Raw genomic sequence first — 27,576 nt, forward strand, 5'->3', positions numbered from 1 at the left:
CATCTCAATGTGGGAACCGCCGATTGCCCCCCGCCAGCTCCCCGGCCAGTCGCAGGATTGCTGAGCAGGTCATTTCCTCGTTCAAAGATATTCTGTACCCTTCTCCCTCGAAATGTTTAAAACAAAACAGAAAGAGCCGAGCAGAGCAAGGCGAATTCGCTTTCCCTTATTCCCGAAACTTATCATGAGAAGACTTCTTTCTCCTCTTCTTAATCCCTTGTTCAGGACCACTGTAAGAATATGACATTGGCGCCCACCACTTCTCTGAGAGTGCTGCCCTTAAGGTCACCGGTGACCACCTCATTGCCAAGGCCGTTAGCCTTACCTCGGGCCATGCCTGGTGCCTGGAAGGCAGTGCTGTGCCATAGGGCCTTCTGGGCTACCAGCTGTGCTCTATTCTGTGTTGAAATGTAGCAAGTGCAACTGAGAAACTGAAGTTTTAGTTTTATTTAATTTTAGTGAAGGTTTAATTAGTCACACATGTGGCTAGTGACTACTCTATTAGAGCTTTAGAACATTCAGTATTGTTTCCACCCATTTCTTTCTGGAAACACTGTTTTCCCAGCTTTGGTGGTACTGCATTCTTCTGGTTCTCGGTGAGCTGCTCCATCTCCTCCTACTCCTGCTCTGAAAGCGGCATCCCCACAGTGTCTGTGCTCCCCCTCCCCCTCCTCCCCTGCACCCCCGTAACCAGGGCAGCCAGCCAGTCCCTGGTGCCGACTTTAAGCCATATGGAAGTGGCATCCAGCACCTTCTCGAGCCCTCACTCCTCTCACTGTTTAGACCATTATTTCCCACCCTGGCCTGGTGTTTTCTGTTTAGACCGTTATTTTCCACCCCGGCCTGGTGTTGTCACTTGGGCGTTCTGTAGCCGTCACCTTGGCCTGACCATGACCCTCCCTGAAATCATTGTAATTCCCATATCCAACTCCTCCGCCTGACTCTGCTCTTTCCTCCAGTGACATCCCATTTTCCTTTCCTCTGCAGCACTGGGGACGCACCTCCCTCTCCGGCGTCCCTCACTCCCCCATTCTCCTGGAGTCTTGAGATTCCTCTCGCACGGTCCTCTGCTTTCATTCTCAAAGGCTCACCCTCTTGTTGATTAAAAAAGCAGTAAACATTTATTATTGAAAACTCCCCAGATTCAGACACACACACACACACACACACACACACACACACACACACACGCGCGCGCGCGCGCGCAAAAGGAAAAAGACAAGGAAGGAAAAGGAAACTTGCCCGTGATTCGACCCCCCACCTGGAGAACCATGTTTAATTTTGGGAGGGGATGACTTCCCACATTTAGCCTCTCATAACGTCTTGCCTGATTCCTGTGGCCGTGAACCCCCCGTGTCTCCCCACTCTAGTCCCCTGCTGTTTCCCGAGGCACCGCTCTGACCGTGTCACTCCTCTGTTCCTCCCAGGACTCTCCAGGGGCACCCAGGTGTCCACTGAGCTAAATTCGGCCCACTGGTGGGGTGTCATGCAGAGCCAACCTCTGCCCCATACGGGAGATGCTGCTGACACTTTACAGTGAGACGTCCCCACAAAAGCAGGAAGTCACTGCATCCCTTGAGTGTGGGACTAGATACCTATTTATTTCGGCTTAAATTTATTAAGCACTATTTTTGTTCCCATTTTTTTTTCTAGAAAACAAAACTTCAAAGTTATTATCTTTTAGGTTATGGTAGACAGATTTATTGTACTGGATTTCGTTTCCTTCAAAATAAAAAAAAGTGCCTTCCCCATTTTAGTAGCTGAGATAGTTGCTGTTTCCAGTTCCACGTGTGCTTCCTAATGACGCAGCACGGCCCCCTTGGGAGGGCCACTGGGGTTAAGTCTTTCCCGGAGAGAGTTTTCCCAGAGCCGAGGGACTCTGAGCCTCTGTGCCTAAGGAACATTACTCCCGCTGAGTCCTGATACCTCAAATCAATTCAAAATGAATCAATAAATACTGATGCATGCTTAGGAGAAATGGGTCCCTTCATGGGGTGAGGATGTCCTGGACATTTTCAGACTTTGGGGTCTTCCCGGCACATGGATTTGGCCCCGTCACAAAGGCCACGATGTCTGTGTCCCGAGCGCCCAGCTGGGCTCACCCTGGCCTGTGACAGGTGCGCAGATCACCAGCCCTCTGCTGGCTTTTGCCCTGAGGCCCCCTCCGCATCTGGGAGGCTGCATGTGGGAGGAGGAGGACTCTGTCAAGTTCTGTTTGGTGGCTTGAAATTTAATCTTGTGCTCACTGAGAACAGATCTAGCCCTTAATGAATTTTGTCTTCAGTTCTGTCTTACCTTTTAACAGCTTGCTGCCTACCGGGCGTCATGCCCATTTGCACCTCAGCCTGTGCCTTAGGTTGGCCAAGCATACCTTTACGCCCTCCTCTCCAGCGAAATCCTACTCGCACGTTTAGGGCCAGCTGATGCCTCCTCCTCCTCCTCCTCCTAGGGAGCCCCCTTTCCGTGGGGCTGGTTGTCTCTTCCTCTGTACCCCTCACTGTTTCTTCATATCCACGGACTTTCCTCCATCCCCCAGTAAGCTGCTAGCCTGTGATAACTTCGGCTGTTACACGTCTGTCTCTAAATCCTTCTCTTGAAGGTGCTGGAGACTGTTCAAGACACTTATGACGCCCACTGTGGTGGCTGCCACGGACTTTGAACACAGTTTTCAGTCGGTCCATGTCTGTCTGATTTAAGCTGTGATAGAAATTCCAAGGCCATCAGCTTTTTCTTCCATTAAGAGGGGAGGGAGAGCCTGGGCCTTGCAGCTGCAGAGCCGTCCTCACTGCTCAGCCACGGGGCCCTGGGCACCTGCCGTGGACCGGGGGCTCAGCGCGGACAAAGGATGTTGGTGGTGGACTGCAGAGGTTGAATTCCTTGTTTTATTTCTAGATCTGCAGGGATCATCCTGATAATTTGTAGAAACAACAGCTAGATGTCAAAAGGTAGAGAGAGGCCCCAAAGAATGGGGCCCCGGAGGCCATGTACTGTCTAAAAAAATGAAATCATAAAGAGAAGAGTCATGATTTTTTCCCCAGGGATTTGCCTTTGCTTTTGTGTAGGGGGAGCTGTGAAGCAGCGGGGCACCCAACTTCTCCTGCCTCGGCTTCCTCATCTGTACGATAGAGACGGTAATTGTACCCACATCGCTGGGTCTCGTGAGGATTAAGTGAGTCTCTAAATACAAAGTACTCAGTAGAGATGATTGTATTATTTTATATCTGCTCAATACATGTTAGCGGTTTTCATTCTGTTGCTATCGATGCGCTGCTAAACACTGTCCGATAATAATTTGATGATGTCGCCAAAGCAAGAGATACAGATTCTCCCATTCACCCAAGCCACTTCTCACTCCAGAGAGATTCCGGCAATATTTTAAGAACTATCAATAATCTCAAACTTCTTTAACAGTACCGTATTATCATGGTATTGTTATCATGATATCATGTTATCACATGCATGCATCCCTGTTGTCACACACAGCCATGCCTGCCACCACCTTTCCACAGCATCAGGTTCCCTGCCCCAAAGCGACACCTTGGTTGACCTCCCTCGGTGACCGTAGCTATTAAAAACTGAGCGCCAACGAGGAGGAATGAAACTTCCTTCCTGCCCCCGCAATGCGGTCGTTCTCGGGGGCTGAAAATTACAGTTACGTGCTTATTATAAGGTAGTTAACGCCACAGTGCTTCCCTTTCTCTCCCCTTTCAAAGGGACACGTGTCCTAAAGAGCCTTCTTCTCCTTGGGGATCGTGACGTTGTCACATTACACCCAGGTGCAAAACCATGACAATGCCTCTCGTCGCGGCTGCCGAGAGTGACAAGCAGAGACACATCGCAGTTGAGAAAGGAGAATGGCCCCTTTATGGTGACTGGCTGGGGATTCTAAATATTTTCATTTCTCCCGTAGGAGATGGCTCGTGGAAGAGAGGAGACAAACACGACTTTGAAGCTAAGCAGGCATACTCATCCCTCCAAACAATCACTCTACTGAGGACAGTGAAACCTGAGTTTGAGAAGTTTTCCATGGAGGTGAAAAGTTCTGTTGAGAAACAAGGGCTCAATGAGGAGGATTACGTAAGTGCTTGATTACAAGCCTAGACCTTCAGCATTCTGCAAACAGTCTTCTAATTAAATCGGAGGTGACAAAGTGTCCCATTCTGAACCATTCAGAAATTCCTAGGTTCATGTCTGAATGTCACTGTGCTTTCTGTGTGTGTGTTTTTTTTTTCTGGCCAGCTTGCCTCCCTCCCTCCCCGCCCCCGCCCCCGCCCCCATCCCATCACCCCCACCCAGCACTTACGCTTTTCCAACTGCTGCAGGAAGGAAAATTGCTTTTTGTGGGCACTTGCGGTAATGCTGAGCAGATGTCTGTAGACTTCCATCACTTAGTCGGCCGGGAGTGTGTTGGGGGAGAAGATGCATGAAAGAGGGCCAAAGGTTTGCATACCTAATTTTTCCAAAGCTTGGTGGCAGAAGATGTTTTGGGTTTTAGAAGGCTCTTTCTTTTGGCAGACGGTCCCAGCTCCACGGCGAGTCTGCCTCTCTCTTGTGGCTGTGTCGCGGCCCCTTGGCTGCGAGCTGTTTCCTACCCAAGTATTCCAGAGCTTCCCACTCAATTAGTGCTGTTGTTACGGGGGCCTTTTCCAAGAGTGGGCCAGAGTCAGAAGGTTAGGCCAGGCTAGGGATGGAACAGACGGACTCGTCTCATTGGTGGCACCAAAGACCGCTGACCGCACCTCACTGGGTGCCGTTGTCTCTGCTGCATGGTCCCTCGCCGCACCCCCCCACCACCCCGCCCCGCCCCGCCCCGGGCCCCGGCCACTGCAGAACGAACGGCTCACTCCACAGCGTCCGGACTGGAACAGCAGCACCTTCTTAATTTTGTTTAGAAATTTACTTGTTTACTTACTTTTTCAGTTACAGTTTACTTTCAGTATTATTTTGTGCTGGTTTCAGGTGTACAGCATAGTGGTTAGACAATCATATACTTTACAAAGTGTGCCCTCTGATATCTCCCGTACGCACCTGGCACCATGCATACCTGTCACAATATCATGGACAATATTCCCTGTGCTCTACTCTCCATCCCCGGGACTACTCTGTAACTACCGATCTGCATTCCTTCATCCTTCCACCTTTTTCCTCCAGCCCCACAACCCCTCCCCTCTGACAGCTGTCAGTCCTTTCTCTGTGTCTATGAGTCTGTTTCTATTTTGTTTGTTTATTTTCTTCATTAGGTCCCACATATAAGTGAAATCATATGGTATTTGTCTTTCTCGGACTGGCTTATTTCACTCAGCACAATGCTCCTTGTGACTATTCTGTAACTACCAATTTGTACTTTTTAATTCCTTCACCTTTTTGGCCCAGTCCCCCAACCCCCTCCCTTCTGGCAATCCCCAGTCCACTCTCTGTGGGAGCACCTTCTGACTGATAGATATTTTTGGCTTGGACAGTCCCTGCCCGAGGTAGATAGTGACCAACTTTACAAGAGAGGGTCACTTCCAAACAGAGACACCCCCAGTTTCTCCCTTTGCATTTCGGCAGGGGCTAGGCACTGGCCTCCGGCAGACCTCCAGTCAGAGCCAGGACCTTGCACTTTCTGCCTGTGTGATCGGGGGCAAATGACTTAGTCTTGCTGATCCAAATTATTTCCCCTGTGCGGAAGATTATAGATAACCTATCTGAAGCATTTAGCAAGATCCCTGTCAAAAAGTCGGAACTCAATAAATGATGTCTCTTTTATACTATTGCTATACATGCAAAGGGTCTTATGAACATACTTACTAATGTCTTAGATGTTAGATAGTATACATATGTCATTTAAAATACCTCTTGCCTTTCCGAGTCAGCACTGTCTGGCAAATGTGCAGTGTAAGTCACAAGTGAGCACATATGCAACTTAAAATGGTCTAGTAGCCCCATATAAAAAAGTTAAAGTAACCAGGTGAAATTAATTTTTAAAATTTATTTATTTATTATTATTATTTTTATCTTCATCTGAGGACATTTTTAAAATTGCTTTGAGAGAGAAAGGGGAGAGAGAGTGGGAGAGAGAAAGAGAAACATTGATGTGAGAGGGAAACATCGATTGGTTGCCTCTTATAGGCTCCTTGAGTGGGGATTGAACCCTCAGCTCAGGTATGTGCCCTGACTGGGAATCGAACCCTCAACCTTTCCATGCATGGGACCATGCTCCAACCAACTGAACCACACTGGAGAGGGCCCGGTGAAATTAATTTTAATAAGACATTTTATTTAACTCACATATAAAAATATTATTTCAACATTTAATCATTGTAACAATTATGAATGAGATTGTATATTCTTTTTCTTATATAAGTCTTTGAATTCCGATGTGCATTTTACCCTTATAGCAGATGTTCAGTTCAAGGGCTGGCTAGCCATAGGTGACTAGAGGCCACTGTACTGGACAGTGTGTTCAGAACCATGACAGAAATAGGCCTGCTATAATGCAGCCCGGGTTCAAGGAAACCTACGGCAATACCGTCGTCATCGAGAGCCTTTGTCCCAGGAATATGGAAGAACACCAAGGGCACCGAGCTTCCTGTAGTGGTGCTAAGGTGGCCTGGGCCAAATGGAAAACATCTAAGTCTTGTGCATAGGCCACTGATTTATTTTACTCTACCAGGTTTATGTTAACTTTATGGCTTAAAAGCTCAACAATGCGGTCTTTTTGTGGGCATTCTTCCTGAGGTTGCTGAAGTTCACGTATTTCAATATAGGTTGTCCAACAGAATGATACTCATTGGGCAAAAGTGGGCATGCCAGCACTCCTGGGTAATTCTTTTTGGTGATCAGTTTTTCTGTATTCAGAATATTAAATCTTATTTCAAGGGCAGCCTACGAGAAATCTCCTTGGGACGGTAGACTTGCCGCAAAGATCCATGGTCCATTCCAAACTGAGTGCGTTAGGTGTTATTTGCATCTCAGATTACAATACTGCTGCTCTCTGATGGTGGGATCATCTAGAACCGACTTTATAAATAAAAATAATCATTTTATGTAGAATTAGAGCTTATTATAATAACTTATTGCAGTTCTGAAGATGTGTGTGTCTTTTGTAGTGATGATGTGTTTCTCGGGCTCTTGTGAGCGCCATCTGTGGAGGTCCATCAGGCCAGTGCGGACAGGTGGACAGGCGGTTGTGGTGACCATTGCGGAAGAGGGGGATATGGGCGCCCACGACCAGGAGCTAGTGTGGCCAGCACTCCCACGTGCTGTCCAGGGGTGTCCAACCCGAGGCCCACGATGGTTATGAATGCGGCCCAACTCAAAATCATAAATTTGCTTAAAACATTACTTAGTTTTATTACTAAGTTTTTCACTAAGTTTTATTATCTAGATATGTGCATTTTCTATATCAGTGATCATACACTTGGGGCCTGCTTGATGAATTTAAAAGAGTATCGAGAGGGCCACTGCATAATTAGTTTCATTATGTGAGGACTTTTTTTTCTTATCTGTGGTGGCTGATATTAGGAAAATTATGCACAGGCCTTTTTTTTTTTGCTCATCAGTTTTTGTTAGAGTTTCTGTGTTTCATGTGTGGCCCAAGACAGCTCTTCTTCCAGTGTGGCCCAGAGATGCCAAAAGCCTGGACACCCTGTGTTGCACTTTGATCACATGCGGCAGGAGATGCGTCACGAGACTAGCAAGACTTGGTGGTCTTCCTTCTAGGGCTCAGCTCTCTTCCGGGCCTCTCTGTTCTGCGCCTTGTACTCATCCGCTTACTCAGGACTGAAGCCCGCGACACCCACGGTGGGCTCCCTCAGCCCCTGCTCTGGATCTCACATCCGGAAACTCTGACGGACTCTCTGATGAGTTCTGCAATTTACCACGCATTTTCGAAACCATCCCATAGGGACAAATTTGTTTCTTGTCAGTTCTTCTAAGAAGGCTTCATTAAAAGGGGGGGAGAAGGGGAACAGGCAAGTAAAGGAACACGTATAAAGGACCCATGGGCGTGGACAACAGGGTGGGGATTGACTGTGGGAGGGGGGATGGGCAGGGCAGGGGGGAGCAACGGGGAAAAAGTGGGACGACTGTAATTGAACAACAATACAAAAGTATACTTAATTAAGTCTATTAAATGAGTTAAAGTATAATTAATTAAATTAAAAACGTCTGATGGGCCTGGCTGGGATCCCGATACAGCATTGAATATGAGCAGTGATGGTGGACATCCTCGCCTTGTTCTTAACTTTGATTGGAAGAACGTACAGCAGATTTCCTATCTGTTCCTCCTGCCGCGTAAGCATGATGTGGCCTGTGGCGTTTCTGGGAGAGGCTATATGCAATATGGAGGTTGCATTTTATTCATTGTTCGGGATGTTTTGTTTTTGGCAAAATGACACCATTTATTAGGGTAACGGAAACAAAACAACAAAATCACAGCTTCTGCAGTGTAAGTTCAGGGAAGGCTTTGGGCGCAGGACTTCACTGCAGGCATTATGAGTTGCGTTATATTCCTGATCTAGGCCGTATGTGTTCTTATCGCATTCATCACATTAGCACGCTGGTGGCCGGTGATCTTCTCACAAGGCAAAGCTCTGAAACTTTCAAATTTTTATAAGCCTATGTTGAAACATGGGAAAGATGGAGTGCCTATACTTTTTAAAATAAAATTATTATTCTGTACTTTTAACTTACCAAATTTTGATGGAGTAATGAAATTTTGTTTCCTTAAAGTTGGTGTCTTCTTCCTCCCCTTCTTTCCTCCTCCCACTTGCCTCTCTCCATCTCCATCTCTTACCCTTTTAAATGGTGACTTTTTAATGGAGATAATGGCAGATTCACGTGCAGTTTTAAGATGTAATACAGAGAGATTGCTGGACGGAGAGTATGCATGTCCAGTCTGCCCCAATGGTAACATTTTGGACAATTACGTGTAAGATCACAAATGGATGTGGACACTGATCCAATGCACTGATCTTACACAGATTTCCTCAGTTTTATTTGTATGTGTGTATGGGTTTGTGTATTAAATTCTATGAAATTTTGTCGCCTGTGTAGTTAGGGTATTTGCATATTATCAAATACCTTTTCTATATCTGTTGAGATAATCAGATGTTTTTTCTTTCTTCTATCATAGTTTATTGTATTGCTAGATTTTTTCTCTTTTTCCAGTTCTGTTGAGATAAATTGATATATAACATTGTATAAGTTTAAGATGTACAATGTAATGATTTGATATACGTATATATTGCAAAGTGATCACCACAATTACTTTAGTTAACATCTGTCACCTCACATAATTACAAAAATTTTTTTCTCTTAGCAACTTTCAAGTGTACATTACAGTCCTGCTAACTATAGTCATCATACTGTGCATTAGTTTCCCAGAACTCACTCATCTTACAAGTTTCAGTTTGTACCTTTGGTCACCTGCATTACTACATTTTTCTAATTCCAATCATCTCTGCATTCCTGGAATAACTCTGGTCTCTCTGTACCTCAGGACTCTGAGCTTTTCTCTTTCCCAGACCATACTTTGGAGAATATAATTACGGTTGGTTGAACCTATAGAAGTCTGTCTAGGTGGAGCTTTCCGGGATGGGTCATCTCCAAGGCTATTGCAGCCTGTACATTGGCATCTCTGGGTCAAATATCTACTCTTGGTTCATTCATCTCTGGTGGCTGGTGGGCGGGTGCACATGTGCAGTGAGACGGGCTGTCACTGGGGCTGTGGGTGTTGTGTGTGCTGTAACAGGCTAGTTATTAGTCCATGTATCATAGGACAGTGTCTCCACAGTTCCTATGGGTAAAATGATAATGTTTTAAAGCATACCTTTGTCCTCTTACTAGTGAACCAGATGGAAACCAATTCTGTTCTGATACATTATGTTTTAATAGGGCCCAGTGGCCACCGCTGGAGACAGTACAACCTGATGGTTAAACATACAGGCTTGAGAATGCATCAGCCTAGCTCTGCCTCTTACTACTCTTACCTTGGGCACATTTCTGAAATTCTGTGCCTTAGTTTACTGACTGTAGGGGGGGATAATAATTTTTTAACTGAGAAGGCTGTGGAAAGAACTTGAGAATTCTGTATGCAGGTAATATTTAACACAATGCCAGGCCCTTAGTAAATATTCAAGGGGTGGTAGCTATTATTTCTTTCATCTTTGTTTCTTGTACTCCAGACCAACGGATGTGATGTTCTTGCATGCCTGATGGATCCAGAACTCCTACTTACCCCTCAGATCCAACCTTAGACACCCACCTTCTCAAGACAGTCTTTCCCAACTCTGCAGACCGTCTCCCGCCCTCTGCTCCTTTCTGTCTGGGCCCGTCTTTGCGGCTGCAACCCCTCCCCGCAGGTGTGGGGTTTTCTGGTTAACGTGGCCTCTTCTACCAGACTGCGAACTCTGTGAGACTAGAAACATATCTTTTTCTGCTCACTTTTGCATTCCCCTCCTGTTTGCTTGGCACATAGGAAGCAGGCAGTAAAAGGAAGCTATTATTACTATGCACATTATTTTAGTTATTATTGAACCAGAGGACATAGACTCCGATGCCCTCCTTGTACGGTGGTGGGAACTGAGGCCCAGGGAGGTGAGGTGGCCTTTCCAAATGGAACCATATGCTGCAACCAGTACAACACCTCTGGGGGTGACACAGTCCTGTGCCTAGACCCTGTCAGGCCCACAAAGCCAGGAGTTCAGTTTCCCTTACACTGTGAAAGGTGCTGTTTGGGGGTGGTAATGAGTTTTCACAATGGGGGTTCTGAAGACCCTCCGAGGGGTCATCAGAAATTTAAAGTTTGTATTAAACCCCCTTAGAGAGGCTCTCAGGTATTGGTGGGGCACTCAGTGTGGCTCGGATGATGTTTACCAAGTGCCGGCCCCTGTTCCTCTGGTGGCTCTTATTGGGTGGCTCCCATGTGCAGTGGTGTTCACTCAGGGGTGTCTTGATGGAGGTGTTTTGTCTCTGCCACACAGTGGTTCCAGTTCTGGAACTGGTGTTTGGTTTTACAATGAGCTGTGCAGTGGCCAAGTTGAGATTAGTTGCACCACCGCCTCCTGGTGCGCTGCCTTTCTTTTTCCACTGCGTCAGTCTGACCCCTCTGTTGATAGCAATGTGCCCAGTATGGGGGCAAACCCGTGACCCAGAGATAAAGTGTCTTGGGCCCTACAGCTGAGCCTGGCAGGCCCACAGGCTAAAGCACGTCCTTCCTTTCTTTGTGCCCCGCCTGCCCCAGTACACACTTTTCAGATACCAGTTTCTCTGGACTGTTTCACACACTTGACAAAGTCTGCTGAGGACTCTGTCTCTTCATCTGCAGCGACCTGTTTTCTTCTGATGTGTAACCTGTCCTTTCTTAGATCGCAGATGCTGTTGATTGAGGGCTGTAGGGAACAGGGCTGTGAGCTCTACCCTGCACCATGCAGCGGTCCCGTCTGGGGTGGGGTCCTCATCACCTAAATATACTTAAGCAAGTGTTAAACATCCATGGCCGTGAACTCTGGAGCTCACAAGAGCTCCATTCCTATGCCACCATGGACGTGAACCATCATGCACCTCAGTGTAAAGCACTTTGACAGACTGGACAGTTTATCTCATAGCAGACCAGCTGCGGCACAAGTGTAAAAATATCAAGGTTCCCAGAGAAATGGAATGAAACAGAGTAGAGTGGGTTCACTTTAGTGGGACACTGCTGCCAAAGTCATGCCAGCTTCCATGACCTCTTTCAGTGGATGGGGGTCCCTTGACTTAGGGTGCATCAATTCTTTACAATCATGTACAAATTTTTGTGTGTAAGTGCACACGTGTATGTTTCTGAGGAGGGGTGCCAACATCCCTTGTCTGATTCTGACCGAGGTCAGTACTGCAAAAAGCTAGGAATCATTGAAGTAGGCCACGGCTGGTCAACATGCCATCTGCCCAGTTACTGTCCCGAGCCTGGTTTGTTCACCTGGATCGGGCACAACACTGCGCACGCAGGGCTGCATGGAGGAGCAGAGTCACTCCCCTGGAATAAAACACCTGAAGGCCCTATTATTTCCTAACCAAACATTCTAAACCCATTAGTTTTACTTTGGAGATGAAAGAGATGGAAATGCATTTCCTTATTTCTTCCTTTTGGACTAGGGAGTCAGTTCAGTCTTTCCAAGTCTCAGTGTTTTCACGTTATGTCTTTAAGAGGTAGACTTAAACTTGTCCCTGCTACGAATTTCCCGTTTAGACCAAGCCTGTGTTGGAGACATCTTTCCCCCCTGGCAGTCGCTCTGACTTCTTGGTCCTGTAAACCCCACTCTTGGCCTTGCCCCATCCTCCCTATTGTGTTTGGCACTTCTGAGCCCATTTACTAGCTGGCCCTTTAACAGCTCTGCCCTTAGGTGCAGCTCACCTTCCTTCCTGATGTTGTTGTTTTTAAAATCAAAATAATACGTGACTTTCCGGACTGAACAAAATGAATTAAAAAGCCCACCCTGAATTAAAAATAAATTCATAGTGCTATAAGAGTTAACACAAACATATCTCCAGTTCTTCTCCACTTTTGACTCCCATTCTGTAGAGGCAATAATCCTTAACGTTTTCAATGACTTCTCTCCATGTTTCCAAAATAGCTGATTTATAGTGCTGCTTTTGATATGAAAAGTTTTGATATTATCCCTTGATTACTTTATGCACTCTTTCTCTACTAATACTTTTCCTCTCCTCCTCCAAATATTTATTTTTTATTTTTAGACAGGGGAAAAGAGGGAGAAAGAGAGGGAAAGACACATCAACGTGTGGTTGCCTCTCACGTGCCCCATTCTGGGGACCTGGGCAGCAACCAAGGCATGTGCCCCGACTGGGAATTGAACCAGTGACCGTTTGGTTTGCAGGTTGGTGCTTAATTCACTGAGCCATACCAGCCAGGACAATATTTTATTATGTAGTTTTTAGTTAAAGGAATATTCACAAGATAAAATATGAAGTAAAGCACTCCCCACATTCAGAGTCTTTAGTATTATTATGCCATATATATTTATATTTACAAGAGAATCATGTAGTGTTCTATGATTACATTTTCTTTCCTATGTAGCTTTTCATTTTCTCTGGAGTTAATAATTTCCTTAGTTTTTATATTGCTTTCATGTAGCTCTTACTATTTTGTTCTTATTCTCTTAATAAAGAATTTTATGTAATGTTATTTTTTTTCAGCCCTTTGTCTTCCTGCCCCAGTTAAGAGTAATTTTTTTTCTCTTTCAATATCAACCTTCAGTTCTCTCCTGTACCGGACTCTTTTTTTCTTGGCTACTGATCTCCTTTTTTGTTGAAATTTCACCTTAGTTTTGAAGGAAAAGGAGGGTATATGTGGACAATTGTTTGAAACTTTGCATACTGAAAACATTTTGTCTTATTTATTTATTTATTTAGTTGCTCATTTAGCTGGGTATGAAAATTTTAGTTTGAAGATGATGTTCCTCAAAAATTTTGATGTTATTGCTGTACTGTTTTGCAGCCTTTGGTTTTTCCAATCTGATTATTTATCTTTGTCGTGCTACTTTCTTTTTTATCTGTCTCTAGAAACCTTCAGCATTTTCTCTGTATTGTTGATTATATCAGTCAGGGTCTAGTCTACACCAGATAGTTCAACAGAAGAAATTTAATGGGAGAAACTAAGGTATAAGAAGCGCTGACATGCCAAATCGAAGAGTGAGGCAAGCCAGAGATTAGCAAGAGCAAACGGTTATGACCACTTCCAGAGTGAGAGGGATGGGGAAGAGAGAGTTTTACCGGGATCCAAGAGTTAGAGCTCTCACGGGAGCCAGAAGCAGGGAAGAGACAGCCTCTGCCAGAGAGGCTACCTAAGCTAAAGAGGGAGAGGGAGCCTGGCTCCCCGCTTTCCTGGCTTTTCCACCAGGGCTTCTGTTGTCTGAACCAACCGGAAGTCAGCTGGCAGGGCAGTGCTGCCTGGCAGGGCCCTCCTCCTTGGAGGTGGGACAGAGCGGAGCAGAGGTGGGGAGGGGGATGAATGCACCAGAGATCCAGCGGGCAGGCAGCCGGCTCACTGGTGTTCTGAAATTTAGCAATGATGTGCGTGGATGTGGACCTTTTAAAAATCTTTGTGCTGGGCACTTGGCTCTTTCTGGAAATGTAAAGGTTGGGTGTAGGCTCTCCTCAGTTAACTCTCCAGTGTTCTCTCCTGTTTTCCAACTCTGCCTTTTACTTTCCAAGGGGTTGCTTCAGTTGTATCCTCCAAACGGTCTGTTGAATTTTTAATTTCTGCTATCATGTTTTTAATTTCCAGGAGCTCTCTTTTATTCTCCGAGTGCCTCTCTTTTTTAAAAAATTACCTGGTTTCCTAGGTGCAGTATCTTATTTTTCTGAGGATACCCTTTCATTAGTTCTAGAGTGCACTTCTTTCATATTTTAAAGCTGGGGTTCATTTTATAATTGGTGGGCTGTCATAAATTTTCTAAGGGCATGTGAGACAAAGGGGCTTATAGTTGCTGGTACCTTACATTTGTTGATAAGGGTTTTTTTTTTTTTAAGTTTTCTTTTACTTCCTGCACTGCTTATTCTTTCAAGTTCTTTTTTAAAATAAGATTTTTGATTTCCTTCTCTTTCACAGGACAAGGTTTTCTTAAACTGTTGGTAATCCACGGCTGTCTGTTTACGTGTGAGGGTGAGCCATCAAAGAGCTCTCAGAACATCCATGTGTATGGGAACCGGTCTAGTGGCAGAGCTTATTGTGGGGTCACGAAGGCTCAAGCTAGCTTTTCCAAAGGGTGATTTCCAAATAGGATAATCTGGCGGTTATTTCTCGTAGGCTGGTTGGTGTCACTGAAGGATTGTCGTCCAGACCCCTTCTTGAGAGTCAGCCATTCTGGGAGCTGCCCTGCGTTCAGGGACAGGCCCCCCTGTCTCACCCCGAGGATGGCACACTTTTCACTTGTACCTCAGTTTTCCAAGTTCTGCGGCACCAGCTCTCTAGCTGTGCCTGATACCCACTCATTCAGGTCTCTTCCATGTCAACATCTCCAAACAATAACCCTCCTGTCCTCTGCCCGGATGGGAAGGGACCGTTTGTCCTCTAAGGTTTGGGGGTGGAGGGGCATGCAAGTGCTCCTTATACAAATTTTCAACAATCCTGCTATTTTTCAATCCCCCTACCCCCAGCATGCTCCCCGACCAGAGGTGACTAGTGTCCCATTTCCAGAGCCTCTGGATGGGAGGTCCTTGCTTCTTGTTGGAGTTCTAAGCCATGTGAATGCTTTGGTTTTAGTTACTCAGGGTTATTAAGTCAGTTATTCCTACCAAATTCCAGATATTTTCGACTTGTACGTTTACAACTTAAAAAATTCATTTATTGTCATTTTGGTGGGGATTTTGGAGAAAAAAATTTTTTAAATGAAATTAAACTATTGGGGTGATATTGGTTAATACACGATACAAGTTTCAAGTGTACACTTCCATAATGCATCACCTGTATATTGCATCATGTGCCCATGTGTCCCGGCAGGTTATTTGTAATTCATCAGCAATGCAGTGGTAGAAATTGTACACCCTTTCCAGAATCTCTTAAGAGTCTTTCAATACTTCAGAAAAAAAGTTGAACATTTGAAGACATAAATGTTGAGAGAGTTCCCATGCGGGGCTCAGCTACCTTCCGAAGCACCGTCCCTGGCAGAGAGAGGCCTTCTGTTCTGAAGGGGATCCACTGCCTAGTGACTTCCCCACAGCATCACTGCAGCTGGAGACCCGGCAACTCAGCTGCACTGAGCTGCTGGAGGGAAGGTGGAGGGAGGTGGAGCTCCTGACCCTGGGCTGGCTCAGTGGACTTGGGCCCAGGGTGCCTTGGGCTGGGTCCCTTTATTCTTAGGGCTCCCTCTGTTGTAGGAGCCAAGGTTTGGGCCATCCCTTCCAGGGGCTTTCCCATTCTCAGGTTCCTGTTAGGAGCTGAAAGTGTTTTGCTAACTTCAGTCTTATCATAGGGCAGGGTGTCAAACTCATTTTCACTGGGGGCCGCACCAGCCTCATGGTTGCCTTCAAAGGGCCGAATGTCGTTTTAGGACTGTGTAAATGTAACTACTTCTTAACAGTTAAGCGAGAGCTCGGTGTTGCCACTGGGTAGAAACAAGGTGCCACGAGGTGGAGGTTCCCCAAGGTGGAGGGCTGGATTTGGTCCTTGGGCCTCATGTTTGCCACCTGTGACATAGAGGCTGCATTTCGTTGCCATTGTCTGGGTGTGGAATTTACTTATCCCTTATTGAAAGATCACAGTGAAACAATCACCCCCCACCCCCACCTAGCCTCGCCCCACCATTTTAGAAGAATTGTACCCTAATAAGGTCTTTACTGTCTGTGACATTATATCAGAGAGCTCTCTTGGAGATTTTCAGTACTCCAGCTCTAAAATGCAAAGGACCAGCTCTTCTTCAGCTCCAAACTGTTCTCACCTTGCTACGGCATGTGACTGTTTGTATACGCAAAACTCAGCTTTGTGTGTACGAAGTAAGTGATCACAATGTGTTCTGTCTAATTTGTGTCTTCAGGGACACGGCTGCAAGTGTAGTTTGCAGACACAAAATCAGAGCCTCGTTTTTAAGATCAGAAGCGTTTTTATTTTTTTTTAGTTATTTTTCTAATGAATCTCAGAGATGCCTTTTTTGTTGTTATTGTTAGAGAAAGGTATTTTAGTTACAAACAGTGTGTGGAGTCCATTTTTTATGAAATAATGGACATCCTTAGTACTTCAGCTCTCCAATTCAGTTTCGTACTTCTTAATGCGACCTCTGTTCTTGTCGCGGGGTAGAATTTGGTAAATGCTGTTTTTATTTCTAACCAGGTATTCTGAGCAGGGGGTGATTTTATAACCTTGGATATTTGCTCGTTTGAGGTTAGCGGGCCACCCATAGCTTGTTTTTTCTTGTTATTTAAAAGTCGAAAATTTAACTAATTAAACAAATACTCTGGCAGCGCTGGAAGCGCGGTCCGCAGCATTGTCAGGGACGTGGGACGTGGCCGGGCTTTCCCTGTCCCCCGGGGCTCCCTCTGATGCTGCCCGTGGACTGGGAGCTGGGGGAGCAGGCCATTTATCTAGCCGAGGTGTTTGAACAGGGACAGGGTTTAGTAAATCATTGTTTAGATAGGCCAGACATGACAAGTTAGAAAGTCCAACATGTTGAAAAACAACGCTCTCATTTCCCTCAACGAGGGGAAGGCCCGGCAGTTACACTGTCTAAACCAGCTTGTATTTTGACACTGGTTTTGCACAGAAGCAGTGTGGGAGGGCACATTCGTTGAAAAATTATCAGGTCATCAATAAAACCTTGGCCAGACACTTCACCCCCCTCTTGTCTTCCATAATGTCATTTGACTGGAACTCTATACTCTTACTGAAGTTTTAAAAAGTTAGCTATTCAGCAACTAATGAAAGAAAAAAAATGCAGCAGATAAAGGCCACATTTGCCCCATTTCTGGGGAGACTGTGCACAGGCAGGCTTTTGTGTCTGCCGGAGCGCCGTCGGAACAGGGGGCGACTCCCCCTCCAATGCCACCGCCTTTGCCCTCACCCCCTTTCTTTAAAACCAGCCAGAGAATAATTTGTCCAAATGAAAAGGCCCTTTCAGGCACTGGAGAGCTTTGCTAATTGTATTTGAGAGAATAAAAGCAAACCACAAGTTGGCGTTTAATAACAGCAAAATAATGCGTTCACATGCCAACATATTAATAAGATTAGTTTTATTAGGAAAATGTAATCAGGTGGGCCAGGCCCTGCCGGAGGAATGACTTGTTAAAAGCCATTCTTTTTGTCTAGCCAAAGAAATTGGAGTTACCTTTCAGAACATGTTTAAATAAAGGTATACTGAGAGCCAAAAAAAAATCACCCTTATTTTCTGGAAATGAAATAGAAAATTGCTGTAAAGCTATTTATTTCTGTGTCTTTCAAATAGCTTTGTTTGTACTAAATTAGAATATTAAGAAAACTTGGGAATCTCCTGATTAAGGTTTTTTTTTTATTGTAAATAAATATCCATTTGCTTGTGATTTCCACATCTTGGCAGACAGATGTGGATTTATTAATTGCAAAAACATACTGAACTGGTGTAATCTGAAAATGTTCAAGGAAAACCCACTGCACCTAGGACAAATGGCCTTTCCAAACAATAGGCTTCCCTATGACCTTTCAAAGGACCATCTCTGTGGGTTTTTTCCCCCCATCATATATGGTGACGTAACTCCAGTTAGATATTTTGCAAAAATGGTGACGGTATACCCAGATATGCATGACTAAAATAGCAACTCGGTGTGGAAATACATTTCACAACGGAAAGGCTAGGCTGTTACATTCCCCCCGCCATTGTCGCTGCACGAGTAGAAGGGCATTTCAGTGTGTTCGGCCAGGTTTTTCACAATGGAAACCCAAACCAATTCCTTTTTAGGATAGTCGGGTCACTTAAAATATGGCTGCAGACACATTACCAGTCGGCCCGCAGAAAGAACATGCGTCAGTTCTAACAATTATGCCCATTAGTGTAAGTGAAGAAGCTCGGGGCAAAATCATAGAGGATGGAAGCCCAGACTTCTTTTTTTTTTGCCATTCTCCCCCTCCCCCCCATGCCTCTGTGCTCCTGGAGCCCCCGAGTCTCAGCATCCCTCTTTCTCTTTGGCAAGGAACTCACAGAAAGTTGCTGGGGGGTCAGCAGATTAGCTTTACCAGGGCGCTGCACTGAAAGGAGGAACCTGGAAAAGGGAGGCTTAGCAGGGGCGTCCAACCTTTTGGCATCTCTGGGCCACACTGGAAGAAGACGAGTTGTCTTGGGCCACACATTAAACACACAAACACTAACAAAAACAAAAAAAAATCTCATAATGTTTTAAGTAAATTTATGATTTTGTGTTGGGCCGCATTCACAGCCATCCTGGGCCGCGGGTTGGACACCCCTGACAAGTAAACAAATCTCAAGGTGCTAGTTTGTTGTCAGGTGGAGTAGATGAGCCAGGATTTCTTCTTCCTACAAGAGAGCTCCGCACAGGAAACAGTTCTTTAGTCCGGCAACCCCACGGCTGCAGCAGCGCAGTCCTTTTCGAACCGAACTCCCTGAGGGGAAGCTTTGCGTTTTATGTCCCAGGCTGCAACAAAAGGACCCCACATTTCACATAATGTGACGGGCACCAGAAGGGAATGCCCATGTGTCCAGCCTTCCTTCCAGCTTGGAAGAGGGGAGGCCGACAGGCCCCTGCCAGCTTCACTGGCCACTGCACTAACAGAGGACTCTGGTGTTTGATGCCGACAGCAGCCACAGGTTTTTAAAGTCCTAGGGCAGAGTCCTCATTCATAAGGCCTGGCTATTGATGCTGCTGTCCATGTGGGTGGATGTGGTGGAGGAGCCCCAGCTCGTGGTTCAATAAATATTAATTGATGGGCATTAAAACAATTGATGACCCCGGGGCATGTCACCTTGTGTGCCAGAGACTTTAATCTGTGAAATGGAAAAAACCACACTGAGTTGCTCTTGGAAGTTATGAAAAATGATTGTAAAGGAGTTTATAAGCTTAAGCGCTTTGAGCGATAGCATCCAAAGAAAACAGGCCCGGCCGCTGGGAGCGGAGCATCCCGGGGCCTGCGAGCAGAGCACAGTAGCCGTTCTCAATGACCTCCTCGCTGGGCTCCAGCCAATCGCAAACACAGAGGAACTAGAATAATATATTGCTGGGGACTCACCCTCCTTCCCAGTTAGGACATTCGAAAATAGCTCAAGCTATAGGAAATTATTTTGGATGAGACTTTACCTTCTGATTTTTTTTTCCTTCCCTGGAGTGAAATTTGCTTCATTTTGTGAGGTTCTAAAAATCTCACTCCCATGGGCTGTGATTTAAAGGTAGGGAGGAGGTGAGCATTTTTTTTTTTGTATAATAAACAATTTGACAATTGACCTAAATTTGGAGGTCCGTATGAACTATTTCCTTTACCCAGTCATCTCTATGTGGGATAATTACTAGATCACTAAATCAGAAAGCTGTGTTCCTACCCTATCTTACAGACCTTACAGACATTTCATTTATTAGTAAATGGCCCTGTGTCAGATTGGCAACCCAGTTTGCCCACTGTTGCCCAACAAATTACATTCATTTCAATTTTAGGCCATTTTTTTTTCTTTTCTCTACTCAGCGGTGACATATACTCATGGTAACCATATGCCCAAGGATTTCTCAGGTAGAACAGACATTAGACCCCATTCATATGTCCTTTGGGTGCACATGTATTTTTGCTGACCCCTTGACCCTGTGTATTGCTGTGCAGATAGTAAAGCCCACAGAAGGCAGTAGCCCACAGAAGACAGGTCCAATGATTGGACCTGTCTCCTACCATTGTGCACTCCCCAAGTCCCTCCTTGGATCCCAGCGTTGTGCCAGGTTCTGTGAGGGGAGTTCACACTCATGCGGGTGTCTCCTGAAGGACGGGAAGAAGAGATGGGTACAGACAAGCCTCCCAAATGAGGCAAATAGGGAATCTAAGCCTAGAAGCAGGACTGCATTAGACACATTTAGGGAACAGCAGAAGAGCCTGGCTCAAATGGAGGGGTTCTGTGGAGGAGTTGTTTGCAGAGGTCCTCTCTTTTTGGAAATCTGCCCCTCTCTGGGCTGCTAAGACACCACCGTCTCCACGCTCTCTGCCTGCATCGCCGTCTTCTCTCATGACTCTCTCCTTTTCCACTTGCTCCACAAATATTAGTGTTTCCCAAGGTTCTTCCCTTGGCCCTTTCCTCTCCAAACACTTTCTGGGCAGCGCAGCCGTTCACCTGGGTGGGATTTTCATCTCTGTGTGGTTAACATCTAAATTTATATCTCTAAGTCCGACCTCCTGAGTGACAGCCCCTGCCTCCAATTTCCCACTGGCCTCTCTGCCTGAGCAACACTGTGTCTACCCTGCTTCATCCTCCCCTTGCGACCTCCATTCTGAGCTCTGCCGGACCATGTACAGAGAGGAGTCAGGGAGGATGGAAGCGAATTCAAAGAACTTGTTCTGCACACGAAGGGAATTGGAAGTAGGAGGTTGGTGTCAGAAAGAGATTTTCAAGGATTGTGAAGGTGGAGTCATTTCAGGTGATGGTGAGGTCTAGGGTCTTGCTGCTCAAAGGGTGTTCTGTGGACCGGCTGCATTAGCATCACCAAGGAATTGTAGAAATGAGGAACCTTAGTGCCCCATCCCCCAAACCTGCTGACCCTGAACCTGCATGTGAATAAGATTCCCAGGTGAACTGTTTGGTCTAGAGTATGTGTGTGAGAGTGAGCTGATGAAACTGAGTGGAGATGAAATTCACCAAATAATGGTGGTCAGGGAGCCAAGAGGCTACGGTGTTGAATGAATGGATAATGCACAGGCACACTGACATGGCCCAGTGTGAATGCAATAGTGTGGGTGGGGAGTAAGAATATGAGCTGCCTGCCAGCCTCTGTAATGCATTCACTGTGCCTCGGAGTGAGGGAGAGTCCCTGCCTCAGATGGCAGTGGTATGTGACATAGGATTTTTGATGTCTCAGTTCCTTAAGAACAGAATCTCTGATTAGGATTTTTCCATATCTCAGCTCTTAAAAAATATAGCAGGTCCTTAAATAATAATGATATTGACATCACGAGCAGTAGGCTCAAGGAGATTAAGTTTTCCCCTCCTGCCTTAATGTCAATTTACAATTTTTTTAAAGCAACCCTGGAGATGACTTGAACGATCTGGTATCCGATATTTCTTTTTCCTTTCTTTTGATTCTGTTTTCCCGACAGTCAATTGAAAAGGTTTTTGCTGGGGCAAACTTTCTCTTTTTTTCCCTCTGTTCTGATGTGCAGATAACATCTCGGAAATCTTATATATGTTTGAGAAGTCATATTAAGTCTTCAAAAGAAAAGGCTGGTAATCATGGTGCATTATCCCTGGGTGTTAGTTTGGTCTTTAGGTAGTTGCTGGGCTTGACAAACAAATCTACACTGAGGGCGAGGTGCTGGTTGGAGACAGAAAACCTGCATTCCATGTGCAGCTCTGACCGTACTCTTTGCAATGTGGAGTGAACCAGGCAACTGTTGCGGGCTTCCCTTTCTCATTTACACAATAACCTGGTTGGACTGTATGAGTTCCAAATTCCCTTCAAGTTGGAAACTTCTATGATTCTGTAATTGCTCTGGGCTGTTATGAAATGCCTATGAGGTTAAAATAATGCAAGTACCCAAGAAATGTACCTAGGGGTCTCTTCTGCATTGCGGCCAATATATTCATTAAGCTCGCTGTCATTGTACCTCTCAAAATATTGGGACTACCTCCATGACAGTCCTGATACATCTGCATCTAGAATACTCTGCATAGTTTGGGTAAGTCTCTTAAGAGAAACCAGTCTCCTTATATTAGTAGAGTATGTTAGCCCTGAATGTTTTAAAAAAGAACTATAGTAATTCCCTAAAGGAGTGGAACAATTTTCTTATGAAGAAAAGGTCTTAAAAAGATCAGCCTCTTCAAAATGTGTACGATGCAGTATGATTCAACCTGTGAAGACGGTGGGGCATTTTTTGAAATGTGAAGACTTAACAGAATTCTCAAACCATAGACTTGAAGGGATCCTTTCATGATAATTACAAGGAATGCCTATTCTTCCTGGTAGTTAGTAAGCATATGAAACTCATTACTTGCATAGTTTCCAAAAGCTGTCTTAAATGCGTTCCAGAGTGATTTCGATCAGTTCATTATGATGGATCCCAAATGGGATGGAGAAGGGTGTTGATCACTTTGGGGTGTTCCCCTGTTCTTTTAGGCTGATATTTGAGGTCTTTTAATGTCTTTTTGAAAAATGTCTTTTAAAAATAATTATCTGTTTAAAACGAAGAAGTTGGTTACGTGACGGAATACACAGAACTGGACAAAATGCGAATGTTGACTGTATTGTTATGTATTTTCATATGTTCCAGTAGTGCTGACTGGAAAGGGCTCCACGTTTTTTCAGGCTTTGGTTATTCATTTAGGGAATTAGTTAGTGAAGAAAACATTTTATTAGGGGAACTTTAAATGCACACAAAAATAGCGAGTGCAGTGTCGTGTAACTCGACGTCCCTCCCACTCAGCTCCAACAATTTTCAACTCAGTCTAGTGTCATCTATAACCTTTCCCCACCATTACCCACCGACTCCCTGGTAATGTTGAAGCAAATCCAAGGCATCCTCATTTCATCTGTAAATATTTCAGTGTGCTTCTAAAAGATAAGGCTCTGAATTATGTCATTGAAATGCAATTTAGGTACCGTGAAATCCGCAGCTCACAACTGCACACCTCGATCAGCTTTGAGGAACGTGTGTGTCTGTGCAGCTGCCGCTCTCTCTGATCAGGGCACGGGAGACTGGCACGCCTGGGGTTCCCTCGAGTCTCTCCCCAGTGCGTTCCCGCCCTAGGAGCCAAACCATGCAAATTACGGAGGGATAATGAACAAGTAAAGTTGTGTAAATTTAAAGTGCACACCATAATGATTTGATATACATGTGTATGTTGCGATATGATTACCACAAAAAAGTTAGTTAAATTAGTTAACATGTCCATCACCTCACACAGTTACTTTTCCGGTGGTGGTGGTGAGAACGTTTAAGATGTACTCTCTTAGCACATTACAAGTGTACAACACAGTATTGTAAACCACAGCCACCATGCTGTGCATTTGATCCCCAGAAATTACTCAACTTGTTACTGAAAGTTTATTCCCTTTCGCCAACGTTTCCCCACTCCCCTCACTCTCTGGCTCCTGGCAACCACCATTCAATGTTGCATCTATGTGTTTGACTTTCTTAGATTCCACGTGTGAGATCATACAGTATTCATCTTTGTCTGTCTGATGGACTTCACTCAGCACAGTGCCCACCAGACTCCTCCATGCCGTCACAACTGGCAGGATTTCTTACATTTGCAGGGCCTCATAATATTCCATTGTGTGTATATTGTATATACATACAGTGTCTATGTGTATATATGTATATATGTGTATTTCATGTATTACATGTATGTGCACATTTTCTTTATCCATTCACCTGTTGACAGTCTCAGGCTGTTTCCGTGTATTGGCTATCGTGAATAATGCTGCAGTGAACATGGGGTGCAGGCGTATCTTTGAGACACTGATTTCATTGTCTTCATATATAATTCCCAGAAGTGGGATTGTGGGGATAATATGGTAGTTCTATTTTTGAATTTTGAAGGAAGTTTTATGCTGTTTTCTATACATAATAGCTTTACCAACTTACATTCCCACCAACAAGTTTTCCTCTTCCCCTGCATCTTCACCAATACTTGCCATCTCTGTCTTTTTTTTTTTTTTTATTGTAATAGCCATTCTAACAGGTGTGAAGTGGTGTCTCATTTGGGTTTTGAGTGACATTTCCCTGATGATTAGTGATGTTGAGCACCTTTCTACGTACCTGTTGGCCATCTGTATGTCCTCTTTGGGGGGGAAAAAATCTATTCAGGTCCTTTGATCATTGTGTTAATCAGATTGTTTTTGTTTTTGCTATTAAGTTGTATGAATTCCTAATATATTTTGAATATTAACTCCTGATCAGGTATAAGCTTTGCAAATATTTTCTCCCCTTGCATAGGCTGCCTTTTCATTCTGTGGATGGTTCCCTTCCCGTGCAGAAGCTCTTTAGTTTGATGTAGTCCCACTTATTTGTTTTTGCTTTTGTTGCTTGTGCTTTTGGTGCTGTGTCCCAAAAACCATTGCCAAGACCAATGTCAAGGAACTTTCTCCCTATGTTTTCTTCTGATAGTGTTATGGTTTCAGGTCTTACATTTATGTAAGTCTTTTACCCATTTTGAGTTAATTTTTGTGAGTGGTATAAGGCAGGCATTCAATTTCATTCTTTTGTATGTGGCTACCCAGTTCTCCCAGTACCATTTATTGGAGTGACTGCCTTTTCTACATTGTGTAGTTTCGGCTTCCCTGTCAAAAATTTAGTTGATCATATCGGTGGGTTTATTTCTGGGTTCTTGATTCTCTTCTATGGGTCTACTGTTCTATGCCAGCACCATGCTGTTTTGATTACTGTAGCTTTGTTAATATAGTTTGAAATAGGGAAATGCGATGCCTCCAATTTTGTTCTTCTTTCTCAGTACTGCTTTGGCTATTCAAGCGCTTTTGTGGTTCTATACAGATTTTTAAGGTATTTTTGTTTTATTGTGAAAGATACCACTGAAATTTTGATAGGGATTGTATTGAATCTGTGGATTGTTTCGGAGTAGTATGGGTGTCTTTCCAATATTAATTCTTCTCATCCAAGAACATGGGATATCATTTTCATTTGTGCCTTCAATTTCTCTCATCAGTGTCTTATGGTTTCCAGTGTCCAGATCTTTCCACTCTTTGGTTAAATTTATTTCTATGCATTCTGTTGTTTTTGATGTAATGACTCTTCTTATTTCTACCACCTTGCTTGTTTTGCCCATTCTTGAAGTCGTATACCACAAAATGTATGAGTGGAATCGTGTAGTATATCCTCTTGTATCTGGCTTCTTTCACTCCATCTTCTGCTTTTGAGATTTTGCATGGTATTGCATGCAAATTATTGAGTAATTGCATTTAAATTGTTGAGTAATAGTAGATTATGTAGATGTACCATATTTGCTTATTTGTTTTTCTATTGATGGACTCCCTCCCACCTCAGTTGGGACTATTACAAGTAAAGGTGCAATAAGCATTCTGGTATAAGTCTTAGTGTGGACATATGTCTTCATTTCTAGTGTTTGCATGAATACTTAGGAATGAAGTTGCTGGGTTGTAGCATAGGTATATGTTTAACATGATAAGAAACTGCCAAACTAGTCTTACTTTACATTCCCACCAGCAATGCATAAGAATTAGAGTTGTTCTACAATCTCATTTGCATTTGGTGTTGTCAGCTTTTTAATTTTAGTGATTCTGATAAATGTGAAATAGTATTGCATTATGTTTTTAAATTGCATTCCCCTGGTGACTAGTGACCTTCTACCCTCTTTTCAGATGCTTGTTGGCTACTTCACTTTTATGGTCTCACTGCTGAAGTATTTTACCATTTATACATTGGGTTATTTATCTTTTTTCATTATTGATTTAAGGAATTCTTTAAAAAATATTCTGGATATGGCATATATATGTACAATAATTACTTTCAGTCTTTCATTTGCTTTTTCATATTTTTAATGAAGCTTCTTGATAAGCAGGATTTTAACTATTGATCAAGTCTTCTTAAATATCTTTAGTGTTTTTTTTTTGTATTCTCTTTATGAAAAATTTGCCAACCTGAAAGACAGAAAGATATTCTCCTATTGTCTTTCACAGATTTATATTTAGCTATATATTTATACCTGTGATCCATCTCAAATGAACTTTTGTATATGCCAAGAGGTAGGAATCAAAGTTTATTTTTTTCCTGTATTTTTATCAGTTTGTCCTATCATGTGTGGAAAAAACTTTGTTTTGCCATTGGGTTGATTGAGTGCCTTGTTCAGACTCAGATGACCATGTAAACATGGTTCTCATACTCTTTTCTGTTTCCTCCATCTGTTTGTCCGTCCTTATACTAATGTCATAAGTGTTTTGAATAATGTAGCTTTACAGTAAATCTTGAAATCTGGTGAGTCCTATAATTTGTTCTTCTCTTTCAAGAAAGTTTTGTCTATTTGAGTTCTTTCTTTTTTTGATATACATTTTACAACCAACTTGTCAATTTCTAAAAAAGAAACTTCCTGGGATGGTTGATATGGATTGTATTGAAGTATAAACTAATTTCGGGAAGAAGTGACACCTTAAAAACATCCAATCCATGAACACAGGGCACCTCTCCACATATCTGAGCCTTCTTTAGTTTTTCTCAGTAATGTTTGTAGTTTTCAGTTTATTGATAGTAATTTGATGCTTTTTGATACTTTTGTAAGCAGAATAAAAATTCATTTTTCAGTGGTTTATTATTATTAGCATACAGAAATACAATTGGGTTTGTATATTGCTTTTTTATTGTTTTTGTTCTTTAGATAGAGATATTTGTTATTGACATATCTTTAAGACCATAGATGCCAACTGCTTTTAAGCCTATTGAATGAAAAAAATTTTTTCACTATTGTACTTTTCAGCCCTAGAATACCTCTGCTATTTTTCTTTATAACTTCTGTTTCACTGCTGAGATTCCCCACTTAGTCCCTCTCTGAAGCTGTCTTTTCTTTTAAGCCCTTGAACATACAGGGTCTGGTGCAAATAACACCCCTTTTTTATTACAAAATTTTTTATTACAAAATCATAGCATGTCACCCTGTAACATAATATCACACTCAAACACATGATATGACATATTAGGTGAAATGTTTAAATTAAAACTATGAATTATTACAGCCATATTATCACCCTACCAACCACACCCAAGCAGGACCCTGTATTTACAGTAGGACTTCTGCCGGACCCTGTATTTACAGTAGCTGCTTTAAAGTCCTTATCGGTGAATTCCAGCATTTGCATCATCTCAGGGTCATTTTCTATTCACTATTTTTTCTTGACGATAGATCACTTCCCCTGCTCCTACGTGTCTAGTTTTTGTAAATTTTGATTTTATACTGGATGTTG

The 27,576-nt window shown here is 43.8% G+C and overlaps 1 protein-coding gene across 2 annotated transcripts in view; it reads left to right on the forward strand.

The window, feature by feature from the left end:
• Positions 1-27,576, forward strand: part of NPR3 (natriuretic peptide receptor 3) — a 68,593-nt gene that overhangs the window by 16,238 nt on the left and 24,779 nt on the right. For both annotated transcript variants that reach the window (XM_045847861.1, XM_045847862.1), the window contains exon 3: positions 3,911-4,077. In XM_045847861.1, coding sequence (XP_045703817.1) covers positions 3,911-4,077 — 167 coding nt within the window. The remainder of the gene's footprint in view (positions 1-3,910; positions 4,078-27,576) is intronic.

This window comes from Phyllostomus hastatus, unplaced genomic scaffold (genome assembly GCF_019186645.2).
Source record: "Phyllostomus hastatus isolate PE091 unplaced genomic scaffold, TTU_PhHast_1.1 phas_contig_58, whole genome shotgun sequence".
NCBI lineage: Eukaryota > Metazoa > Chordata > Mammalia > Chiroptera > Phyllostomidae > Phyllostomus > Phyllostomus hastatus.